The sequence below is a fragment of the Vollenhovia emeryi genome, unplaced genomic scaffold (genome assembly GCF_000949405.1).
Source record: "Vollenhovia emeryi isolate VEMERY1.0 unplaced genomic scaffold, V.emery_V1.0 DF939181.1, whole genome shotgun sequence".
Lineage (NCBI taxonomy): Eukaryota > Metazoa > Arthropoda > Insecta > Hymenoptera > Formicidae > Vollenhovia > Vollenhovia emeryi.
Genome location: NW_011967185.1, coordinates 902,988 through 915,057, shown reverse-complemented (window position 1 = coordinate 915,057; position 12,070 = coordinate 902,988). Strand labels below are relative to the sequence as shown.

The window sequence follows — 12,070 nt, the reverse complement described above, 5'->3', positions numbered from 1 at the left end:
GGCACTCCGAGGAGAGCGTCGACGGAAAGGGTGGACGGACGTCGAAGGTATTTTTATTAGAGCACCCTGTCCCAGACCGGCGGCCATTATGACGGCGAAGAAGGATGGTTCGGGGATTCTAATTTATTATCCCCTTGAGCTAGCCCACGGTGGCTCGTCGATGTAAATCCCAGCACGATCGATAGACACACCTCGGCCGCTTCGGCCGAAGGTGGAGGTTTATAACTAGTCGGGGTGAAGGAACTCTTGAATCTTGCGCGACTGTAGATAGGACGGGAACTTCCTCGGCCTGTTCGTGTCTTGGCTGGCGAAGCGAAAAACTTTCCGCGGAAACGCGTACGTCTTTTCGCAGGCGTCGCTCGTATTCCGTGATAATAAAATCACGTCGTCCTAACGTCTGCGAACAATCTCTTGAATCATCCTCTAGTTGTCGGGTAGAAAGTAGTTCTCCACACTGAGAGACATTTTCATCGGATAAGCCGATTAAACGGTGATTTTTCTCCGATTACGTTTTCCGATTAAATTATGGACACATCCGATGAAATCTGATCGAAAAACCGATCACATTTTTCATCGGGTATACAATTTCACCGGATATTTCCGTTTGTTATTACACCCTGAGAAAGGATTTCTGTTACTGAAAAATACCAAAAAATATTGACGCATTTATATTTATAAAAATTAAGCAATATCAAAAATCAGCAATTCTTATTCTCCTCTGTCGAATTAAAAAAGATTGACTTACTATATCGAGACAAGAGTAACTTATATAAATGTAAGTTTATATATTTTTGCGTCCAGAATAAATTTTCCCTCCATCTTACAACGCACGAAGTTGGCAAATGATACATACTATCATTTTATTCTAGATTTTACAATTTTTCATTTAAGATTGAAATATTCCTTTTTCTATAATAAATATGATTGGCGCTGTATCGATCCTATGTTATGATACATTCAAGTGTAATAGCATTGGATCCGGAAATTTTTTCTATGGGTGTATATTTCTCGCAACCACATTTAGTATAAAAATAAGGCAATATCAAAAATCAACAATTCTTATTCTCCTCTGCCGAATTAAAAAAGATTGACTCGCTATATCGAGACAAGAGTAACTTATCTAAATACCAGTTTATATATATTCTTGCGTTTAGAATAAATTTTCCCTCCATCTCAGAACGCACGAAGTTGGCAAAAGACGATACATACTGTCATTTTATTCAGAACTTTAGAATTTTTCATTTAAGATTAAAATATTCCTTTCTCTGTAATAAATATGGTTGGCGCTGTATCGATCCTATTTTATGATACATTCAAGTGTAATAGCATTGGATCCAGATTTGCGCTATTTACGCGATAGGGCAAGAATGATACAGATCTAAGCACGTAGAAAGTCCCGAGGGAGGGTAAAAAGGAGAATCGGGAGATTTTTCACCATTTGAGAAATTCTGTCATTCGAGTGAGTAACTTGGGCTAACTCACAATCGAGAGAGAGAGAGAGAGAGAGAGAGAGAGAGAGAGAGAGAGAGAGAGAGAGAGAGAGAGAGAGAAATCGCTACAGTATGTAAACAATATTTACAAAAGTAGCACGAAGGCAGAAAGCGCTTAGAATTATTATATTAACTCAACAATTTCATGGTTTAGAAGGAGGGGTCCATCTAATTTTTAACACGAGTTTTCCCGTATTTTGTACTAATTTTAACGTCGTTAATAATCGAGATTACCGTAGAAACTGCCGGCTTTACGTATTCCAGCGCGGTCTACTTGGTTCCCAGCTTTCTGAAGAGAGACAAAAAGATTGATTGTTCGCGCGACGACGTGCGAAACGCGTTCGCGGTCACATATGAATACGAATCAACCGACGGAGCAGCCGCAAAATTAATTATTCCCCGTCAGAAGTCGTTCAGAACCACCTAAATCACGCGATCGCAATTAGGTTCAGCGACGAGTTCGTCTTGAGCAGTGCTAGACTGGAGGCGAGCCTGGAAGCGTCGTGGAATGATGAATAAATAACTGCGCAGTAACGCAACACAGAGTCCTGCGATTTGCTTTGAGATACCCGCGAAATTACTGCAATACTACACAGCACGGCGAATGACGCGATCTTACCGTGTATACATTCGTCAGAAATTCGATACACGGCCGCTATAATAAGACTTGGCCAAAGCGAGAGCCGGTAAATTGCAACAAACGAACCCAGCCGGCTCTTGCATACTAAAGGGTGATAAATTCTTGTGCAGGATTATAGCAACCGTCCAGCCCAAGTAGCCGATTCCACGATCCGCAAGTTCTCGTCGTATTCTCGTACTCTCGAAAAGTGCGATGAGATATCTCGAAGATTTATCGCGTTAATTCGCGAACGTTAAATACAGTTGGACTTGGCGTAGCTTAATAAAGGCACTCTATGCGCTTCTGTTCAAAACTGTACGTAATACGACAAGAGAGAGAGAAAGACCTAGTTGTTAGGTTGTTATTACGGCGCGATAAAATACGCGACTTTAAAACAATCTCAGATTTATATCGAAAGAAATTTCGTTTGAGCAACCGCGAGGCGAATAAAAGTGAGCGTAATTTGAAAACTGAACCTGGTAATCATCCAATCCGAGTGGATAAATAAGCCATAGTTCTGTACCCGTAACACTTACAGTTCGAGCCTGAGCTTGGGGCCCCAAGTTCAAAAATATCTTACACACTTATCTCAGGAAGGAGTGTTCTTGTACTTCTTTACGAAGTTTTGGATTTAAGCGGCTCGCGCGAATGTCTGGCGTAAAATTGAGTGGCGAATCAGAACGGTTGAACGTGAGAATTGTGGAGTTACGAGAGGGCGATAAGGATTCCGGTCGCTATTCTTTTCGACGCAAAACAATCGCGTCACGTGAGATTTCATTCATTTTAATTGAGAACGATGCCTCGTTGCCGTGTGCCGTTCGACTCGCGAAAAATTTCATCTTCTGGTCTATCAGGACTGCACAAAGCGCAATCCGGATCACGTTCCCGCGGGGAACAAATAGCTTTAATTTTTTTTATCGATTGCACGGACGAAAACAAGACGAATTAGCAGATGAACTCACGTATGTAAACTCCAATCAACGTATCACGCGACTACAAAACGGAGAAATTTATAGGTACAACAATCGCTTGTCCGATTTTTTTTTTATGAAAGATTCATGGAGTACAACATTTTGTACGACGCATTTTAATACGCCCTCGCTTGACAACGCATAATTACCGTATAATAAAGTAACGCTATTTCAAGTACGCACTGGGTGTGTATTTTTTAGCTTCGTATTATCAATCTCTTTGACATTGATCGTGCTTAATTACAGTCCAAACGAAACGAATTCCATAAGTAGAATAAGAAAAAGAGAACAGAAGAGAAAGAAAAAAAGACTGGATAGAATAAAGGGAACGCACTTAATAATTTTCATTCACATTTTAAACGTGCAATTAGTTACTTTAACGAAACATTTAAGAATAACTTTAAGGAATTGTAGGAAATTCATTCTCTATTCTGTTTGAGGCACGAGATCATTTTGCTTTTAGAAATAATCTGTTTTGAAAGCTTTTGAAAGCTCCGTTTGTCAAGAATAGAACGGGATTTTTAACTAAGAACTATTTCTGTAAATGAAGTGTTCGCTTTGATGCGATTCGCGCGCAAAAATGCGCACTTTTGCGCAGAATATAAGACGCGCCAATTTTCGCGCGTCTCAAAGTATACATCTTTACACGCGAATCGCGTCGAGGTATTAAGAGAACACTTCATTTACAAAAGTACCCTCCAGTTAAAAAAAATGCCGTTTTTACTCTATTCTCCTATACGTGGTTAAACGGGACAAAATGAAAACTCACGCTGGCTCCCCGTTCTGCTCGACGCGGACGATGTTGCCGCTGAGGGTCTCGATCTCCTGCGGCCGCTTCACCGTGTGCACGCCCGTTTTCTCCCTCGGCGAGGACACCCCTCTGACCGTGTTGACGCTCACTCCCGTGTCCGTCGACCTCACGCTCTCGATCGAATTGGTGGACACGCCGGTGGACGACTTCAAGGACGCGTCGCTGCCGCGATTCTCGTTCCTCGTTCGTACTACAGCATCACTGTTCACACCTGCGTTCACTGCACCAACCGCGGGACTCACATTATTGTTGCTCCTCGCCACGTTGTTCGTCGCCATCGCGTTACTCATCGTCGTCTCCGCCTGCCCGACCGCTTTCACCTTCGAGTCGTTCTCCATCACCGTCGGCATCTTATCGTTCGCCGTGGCGTCGCGACCCGCGGTCGTCTTGCTGCCCGCAGAGCCGCTCTTCACCTCCGCCGAGGCCACCGAAGCGGCTTCCGGCTCTTCCGATGTCTTCCCGTCGCTTGTCCTCGGGCCGCGAGCATTCTGACTACTTCTGCCGGAACGCTGATTGGCAGAAGACTGGTTGCCGGAACGCTGAACTAAACTTTCCTCGTTCACCCTGACGCTTTTCATGGATTGACCGACGCTGCCGCTTTTCGAGTGTCCTCCGGTGCTATTCTCCGCGCCGACGGGAGAGTCTTTCTTATCGTTTCCAGGATTAATCGCTTGGCCTGCCTTGACCGGCTGATTTACGGTTAACGGCGAGGATTTCTGCCCCGTTGACGCTACGGTCGGCGTCGACACCGGCGACTCGCCCTTGGCCGCGGGGGAAACCGAGGGCCTGAGCGTCCCGTCGAGTCGTTCCTTCTGCTGATTCGTCGTTGATCCATCGCTGCGCTCCACGAGAAGCGTGTTCGCGTCGATGTGCAACGGCTGCACCGCCGTGGTCGTCGTGGTGTTCACCAGACGTTCGCTGGACGTGCCGGTCGCCTGCGAGGTTTGCTTGAGAAGATCTATAAGGTCCACGTCGTCCGCGTTGCTCGAGGAGTTCCCGTTTGTCCCGTTTTCCTTCGGGTTCGACTCGGATCGGCCGTTCTGGACCGATTGGTTCTTATCATTTTTGTCTTCTTTCGCAAACCTTTCCGTCTTGCCGGCGTTCTGCTCGGGCATCGAGATGAACCTGCCGGTGCTCGACGAGCCGTTTGCCTTGCTCGCCTTCAGAGGAATCCTCGATGGCGAAAGAAGGCGATCCTTACTGGGACTTTTACTCTGACCATCCCTTCGAGTAGCAGCGGCGACGTTGTTCTTCTGCGACGACGTTCTCGTTGTCTTCGTGGGAGATTGCCTCGCGGCGTCCTTTCCTCTGACGTTCAATCGAGGAGTCTTCTCCGGCTTCGTCGGAGTGCCCTGGATCGGCGAGAGCCGCGTCGAGCCCTTCGTCATCGGCTGCCGGCGCGTTGTCGTCGAGTTACCGTTGAGATTGCTGGTGGAGTTGGAGATGAAGCGGGTCTTAGCCTCGGCCAGGTTCGTGCGACCCCGGGAGTCGAGCTTGTTCAGACGCGTCTTCGAGCCGTTCAGCTGCGACTTGGAATCGGCCGCGTTCAATCGACCCCGCGAGTCCGAGACGTTCAGCCGCGTCCTCGTGACTCGGCGACCGATCTTCGGCGACGGCGAACGCTCGTTGTCCTTCGTCAACGAGGTGGACCGCTGACGATAAGTGGGCTGCGGTATCAGGCTCCTTCTGGGGCTGTTCTGCTGCGACAACGACACTGCACAAAATAAATGGGTGACTTAGTAAGGGCCATCGTTACGAGGATCCTTCCGCCATCTTTTTTACCGACACAGTCGAATATAGTTTTTGCGCTTGTAATTCTTTCTATTAGCACAAATTGTGCACAAAATAATATCAGGATAAGTTGCGGGCCGCATGGCAGAACATTTTCATACTTAAAACACTCAGTTCAGAAGTCTAATAAAAAAGATGTTGGTATTTGAAGGTTTCAATTCGTAGTTCTAACGAAATTTGAACTTGGCTTTGTAGAATTGCAAAATTCTTCCACACGATTAAAGTATGAAGACAAAACCAGGGACAGTTAAATTTTTATTTGGGACCAATTCCCACTAAGCACATTGATAAGTAATTTTCAAATAAAGCTGTCTTGTGGACCAATGTAGAAGTATCATATAAGAGCGCGTCTGGGAGCTTTTGCAGGGTAAATATTTCAGCTGTCCGAACTGTCAGAAATGTCTCGTCAACGTCGAGAATCCTTACGAGTTCTCTCTCGGCATCTTCGAAATATTGCAACGAAGGGGATCTTCGTGACACACACTCTGCTTACCCCTTCGTTCGACTCTACGTCGACGTCCGTCCCCGGCGACTTCCGGCGACTGCGGCCTCGACATCGAGCGAGGGGGCGGGCCCTTGAAGCCACGTCCGCGGAAGGGCGAGACTCTCCCTGTCGGCAAGGTGGACGACGCATCGCCGGCTTCCGGACTCGCCGGCCTAGACTCGGCGAGTATCACGAAGCTGGAACGACGGTGCGCCCTGCCGAAGGACGTCGACGTCGGGGCGACCTTGTAAGGTTCGGGTGCGCGCGGGGGCGGCGGCGCCGCCGCGGGCGGCGTCGGCGACAAGTACATGTTGTCGGGGACGGCCAGCACCCGGAAGGGCGGCGGACCCTGCCGCGCGACGTGGCCGTCATGATCGGTCCGCCTCATTCTTACGAGGCCCTATCTTTAATTGGGAAATCACAACGTTAACTGCGATTGGCCTGCGCCTGTGTTCGTGCCGCGAACTTGCGTGCCATCAGTGCGATTAAAGTGACGAAAGCAGAGAAATGGCGAGAAAATTGTTGCACCATCTTTTAACTTATTATACGGAATATTCGGACCCTACTCACAATCAGATAACATGCATGTCTAAAAGACATCTTTAAGATGTCTTTAACACGTCTTTTAGACATCTTTTAGACATACATGTCTAAAAGATATCTTAAAGACGTTTTAAAGAAGTCTTGAAGATGTCTTTTAGACAAGCATGTTATCTGGGTACTCTCTAAAATTTTTGGAGCGAAATTTTCACTCGAGTCGCGGTGTCGCTGGACCACTTCACTCTATTCGAGTGTAGTTTGCTCCAATAGAGTGAATCTACTCCAATTTACTCTAAGACAAAAAGTGAAGAATTTCACTCTTATTTTTAAAGTGAAGTCGTTAACACTCCAAAATTCACTCCAGCTTAAAGTACGGTATTCCGCCACCGTGGTTTTTCGTCTCAAAAAGTGAAATTGCACTGCGGTCGGACTGGCGGCATTTAAATCTCACTCCAAAAGAGTGAGATCTCACTCTAAAAAATTTAGAGAGTACGACTCCGTGTAAGTTTCAACATTTTAATAATAATGACGGATTCAAGCACAACAGTAAAATGAATTACGGCGGTGTGAAGAACATCGTCGCTCAAATTCTTGGGTCCACTATTGCGTACCTTGTTAGACAAAATTTATTTTTGCGAAATCGCAACTTCTTTGCCATCGTCTCGTATAAATGCATCTGCCCACGCGGATGCAATTATTTTTATTTCATTTGACGTTATTTAATTCCACTAATTGCAAGCAATTTATGCATTCGGTATACAGGGTGTCCCATGGGTGTTAATTGTGCACCCCCAATAACATCGCAGAAAGTGGCCGGATGAAAAAACGATTCAGACAAAAGTTGTTCATAGTAATTAGTAAAATAAGATAGTATAATAAACAATGGGGAGTTTCATTTAAAAAATCGAAGGTGGCCTTCACGTGACCTTCAAGGTGACTATTCAAGGTCCAATTAATGACACCATTTGATGTCCCCCTCGGAACCAAATAACTTTTGTCTGAAACTTTTTTCCATCCGACCATTTTCTGCGGTGTTATTGGGGGATGCACAATCAAATTCGGACACCCTGTATATGCTCTGTAATTCATTCTACGTAATCTGAACTCGAACGTTCGTATACCTGGTGCCCTTCATGCAGGTCGCCGAAGTGAGGGGGACGCCGAGATCCGCCGTTGCTCCCACCTGCGAAGAATAGAAATCTCTACTGAGAAAGAGAGAGAGTGCGTGACCGTCGTGAAAACGCGCGGTGAAATTTTTATTTCGATAAAAATCGTGATAGCGCAGGATTGCGGTTCCGCCTGGCGGATGGAAAACCGCAGTTGCAGAAATAGAAACGGTCGTCCCGACCATCCCGATCGATTGAGTGCGCGCGCGCAACGGGGAAAAGTTTAAACTAATTTCGCGTACATTTCTTTCTGCGTTCGCCTCACCCGCCGGGACGAAAGCGAGCTGTCCATCGTTCGGGATTTTTTTATATCAATTGAACCGGCGAGAGCACAAAGGAGACCTGTGACATTTTGACCGAGATGGAGTTAACATTGGATCCTCCGTCGTAAAACTAAAATGTTAAACAATGTTTTGGCTATTCCCCTAGTAGCACAGTGCATTGGCCAAACATTTGCCCAATATTTGGTTGTGTTGAGCCAATGTTTAGCCAATGCACTGTGCTATTAGGGTCTTCCGAAAACGCCCTCCAATTTGGCTTAATTTTTGTAAATACCCGGGGAAAAAAGCCAGATATCTTCTTCTTCTTCTTTTTCTTCCTCGTGTATTAAGCTTAAAACTTGTTTTATCCAGTTCGTTCTGATACAGAACGACCCAGGGAAAATGAAAAGTCAAGATGATGTCAATTTGATGTCATATTGACCAAATTTATGTCACGTTTCGGTTCCCCAAGGAAAACTGAAAAGCCACGATGATGTCAATTTGATGTCATATTGACCAAATTTATGTCACATTTTTAATATGACATCAAACTGACGTCATCTTGACTTTTCAGTTTTCCTTGGGGAACTGGTACCTTGAGCATTTGGTTTTACTTCATCTTCGCCTTCGGTAGGCTGCTAATCTTACCGTAGCCATATGTCTAATTGTATTTAATTACATCAAAAATGTCAGATCTGATAAAATTTGATCTGATTATATCCAAATTTTAATGCATCCATTTCTAAGTATATCAAAGCAGATGTGGTCAGATATAGTCAGATATTTATACCGTTTCATCTCGTCACATCTGCTTTGATATATTTATAAATGGATGCATTAACAATTGGATATAATCTGACCAAATTTCATCAAATCTGGCATTATTTTATACAATTAGATAAAATTGGATATATGACTTTTTTCCCCCGGGTAGTTTTCTTTTAGACGAAAACAAGGTATACCAGAAGGATATTTGACGACTCCAAGGTTAACGAACCAGTTTTTTCACGAGGACTTAGTGAAAAAATCATATTATGCCGATATAAAACAGTTTCCTCCCAAATACATGATTTCATCACGTGCACCCTTTCTGTCCCAACCGATTTAATCATTTCAACCGTTCGCCAGTCGTTCCGCCAGACGTATCGGCAAACAATATTGATAACGTACGAGGAGAGTGGATCAATACGCTCGGATTTCCATATAATTACCGTCCCGTCGATTCCTCGCGATTGATGTCTCGCGGAAAATCCGTCGGGCCGCAGGTCCGACCTTTTGTGGGACGGACGCTTCTCTACCAGACTGCTACCCTCGAGCTGAAAAGTGAGGCAAGAGTTCCGCCGTGTCTCGTTAGGTAAATAAAGTAGTAGTTCTGTCAGCGACACACCGATACCCACATACTACTTTATTTTACATACCTAGCAAGGCATGGCGGAACATTTTGCCTCAGCCCGAAGGTAGCAGTCTAGCAGTATACAGAAGTCTGAGTTCTCTACCCTCTCGGAAGGAAGGCAGGAAGGAAGGAAGACTCGGCTCGGCCAGCAATTAACGAACGCGCGCATACGATCATTCGTTCTGTGCGGCTTGGCACGTGTCCGGGCAACGAGAGTATTCTCGGCGGATACAAGGAACAATGCTTTATTCACGCTCTCGCAGACGATCGCCTGAGCGAATTTCATCACGCTTACCGCTGAGCTACATTCACGACGTGGCCGGTGCATCGCATCGTCCCGTCTCGTCTCGTCTCGTCGCGCAACGCTGCGTCGCCGTAATAAAGAAGTCCCGTGCGTTCCCGTACTTTCCAAATCCGGCAGAGCTCGCCGAAGTGACTCGACCGTCGTCGCCGAGACGCTTTCGACCCGTCGCGAGCGATAACCCCCGCCGATAAATTTAAGATAATGCCCGCGGCCGAGATGACGAGCCGAGCGTTCCCCAAGTCTCGGGCGTCGCGGGAGACGGTGATTTTCGAGCTTCAATTATAATTCCGTCGGTGTTGCGTAGGTGGGAGAGCGCTCGGGGGACCCGAGCGACCAGCTGAACGTACGCGTCTCACTCTGTCAGCGGCGACGAGTGTGTTTCATTCGCGATTAAGATCTGGATCGGGACGGGTCCGGGAAAATGTCCGAGGTGTAATTCACCGTTACAACCGGCGAACGGGGTGATTTACAAGCGTCGCTCACCCGCGAATCAATGGACGTGCGGCTGCGAGCCGTGAATGCGCCGTAAATCGTAAAACCGCGCGGCGAACTCCGGGCGGGTGCGCGCGCGGCGTGGTTTCCAGCCCGCGAGTAGCTCCCTTAAATGGCAAAAAAAATCGGTAGCATGCACGGTCGCGTAAACCGAATCGGCCTCCGCGAGCGCGGATCGTAAGCGCGGCTTTGTAAAACGGTTGCAAGTATCGCGGACGAGAATGGGTTACTTATCAGCTATCACGCTTTAGATTCTGTCCGCAATTTAATCCTATTTGCCTGACTCGACTAACTTCCGCTCGATTTGCTCTCCTTTTTCATGCAGCTAACCGTTTGCGTGTGCCATCTCTACTTTCTCTCTCTCTCACTCTCTCTCCTATTTTTGTCTTCGACGCTCTACTCTCTGGGGGGAAAAAAGACAGCGACCCATTTTGGGGTCACTGTCCACAATTAGTAATCGAATTATTTGGATTGTTCGTAACTCTACTCTGGGAAAAATTTTGACCGTTCTTTTTGTAGTTAGGCAACTTAACATTTCGGTTAGTGTCTCTGAAGTGAAAATTATCTTTGCGTTACTGAATATCGACAGAACTAATTGAGAGAATTGATTAGTATTACTTTAAAATCTTGGATATAGATAAAGTAGCCAATTGCGATTTTTAGTTACGCGAGGTAAAATTCGTACACTAAAAAAAAATCTGATAGATTTAACCAGTTTTCTGTTAGAAAATGGCCAAAGAATACGTTTAGGATTTACCACGAAAGATATTTCATAACCAGAAGTTTGCTATAGACTTCACTACAAATCTGGTAAATCCTAAAGGGAATTCCTCCATTTTCTAACAGACGACTGGTTGAATCTATCGGATTTTTTTTCAGTGCACGTATTAAATACGAAGTTAAATATGTAAAATGTAGATAGATTTTATTGATTCCCCTTAGGGTTACAAGGCGTTTTTGAAGGAACGTGCCCAAACCTCTTATAACACCTCTCTCTACATCCACTTCTCTATGACTATGTTTACACACTGAAAAAAATTTCTGGTTGAATATGGACGAATCAGATAATTCCTTTAGGATTTACCAGAATTCCTTTAGGATTTACCAGAATTCCTGTAATCCTACAGAAATTCTGGTAAATCCTAAAGGAATTCTGGTAAATCCTAAAGGAATTATCTGATTCGTCCATATTCAACCAGAAATTTTTTTCAGTGTGTAAACATTTCTGTAGGATTACAGGAATTCTGGTAAATCCTAAAGGAATTCTGGTAAATCCTAAAGGAATTATCTGATTCGTCCATATTCAAACAGAAATTTTTTTCAGTGCACGGCACCATAATCGGGTTTAATAACATCCGTAGTTAAAAGGCTGACCAATCACAGCCATTCCATTCTTCTGAGGAATAGTCGTGATTGGCCAGTTTTATAACTACAGATGTTATTAAACCCGATTAAGGGTGACGTGTAAACGTAGTCTATGTGGCGATCGAACGAAAAACCAACAATGTTTTGTTTGGTTTTGAACCCAGGTCTTCGGATTGCCAGACCAGCGCACAATCCTCTGCGCCACGATCGCCACGACGAAGTTAAATATAAGAACTGAGAGATAAACAAGCCGAATTCGCTAAAAGATTGTTAGGGTCTTTGAAATAAGGCGAAGGACGACGGGCTAACACAACCACGTGAGATAATGCGATGTAGGGCGCCGCTGAATAATTAAAACGCGAGTGTCTTTACGGAAGGTCGACG

General features: G+C 45.4%; 1 protein-coding gene across 2 annotated transcripts in view; it reads right to left on the bottom strand.

Moving 5' to 3' along the window:
• LOC105563017 (protein stum-like) overlaps window positions 1-8,160 on the bottom strand; it is a 30,059-nt gene extending 21,899 nt beyond the window's left edge. The window contains exons 1-3 of one of the 2 annotated variants that reach the window (XM_012014263.1): window positions 7,828-8,160; window positions 6,176-6,570; window positions 3,850-5,605 (exon numbers count right to left, since the gene is read on the bottom strand). In XM_012014263.1, the coding sequence (XP_011869653.1) occupies window positions 3,850-5,605; window positions 6,176-6,554 (2,135 nt within the window). In that variant the 5' untranslated portion in view covers window positions 6,555-6,570; window positions 7,828-8,160. Of the gene's footprint in view, window positions 1-3,849; window positions 5,606-6,175; window positions 6,769-7,827 lie in introns of those variants that run through there. The other variant, XM_012014262.1, reaches the window with a different exon arrangement.
• Between the last annotated feature and the right edge of the window lie 3,910 nt (window positions 8,161-12,070).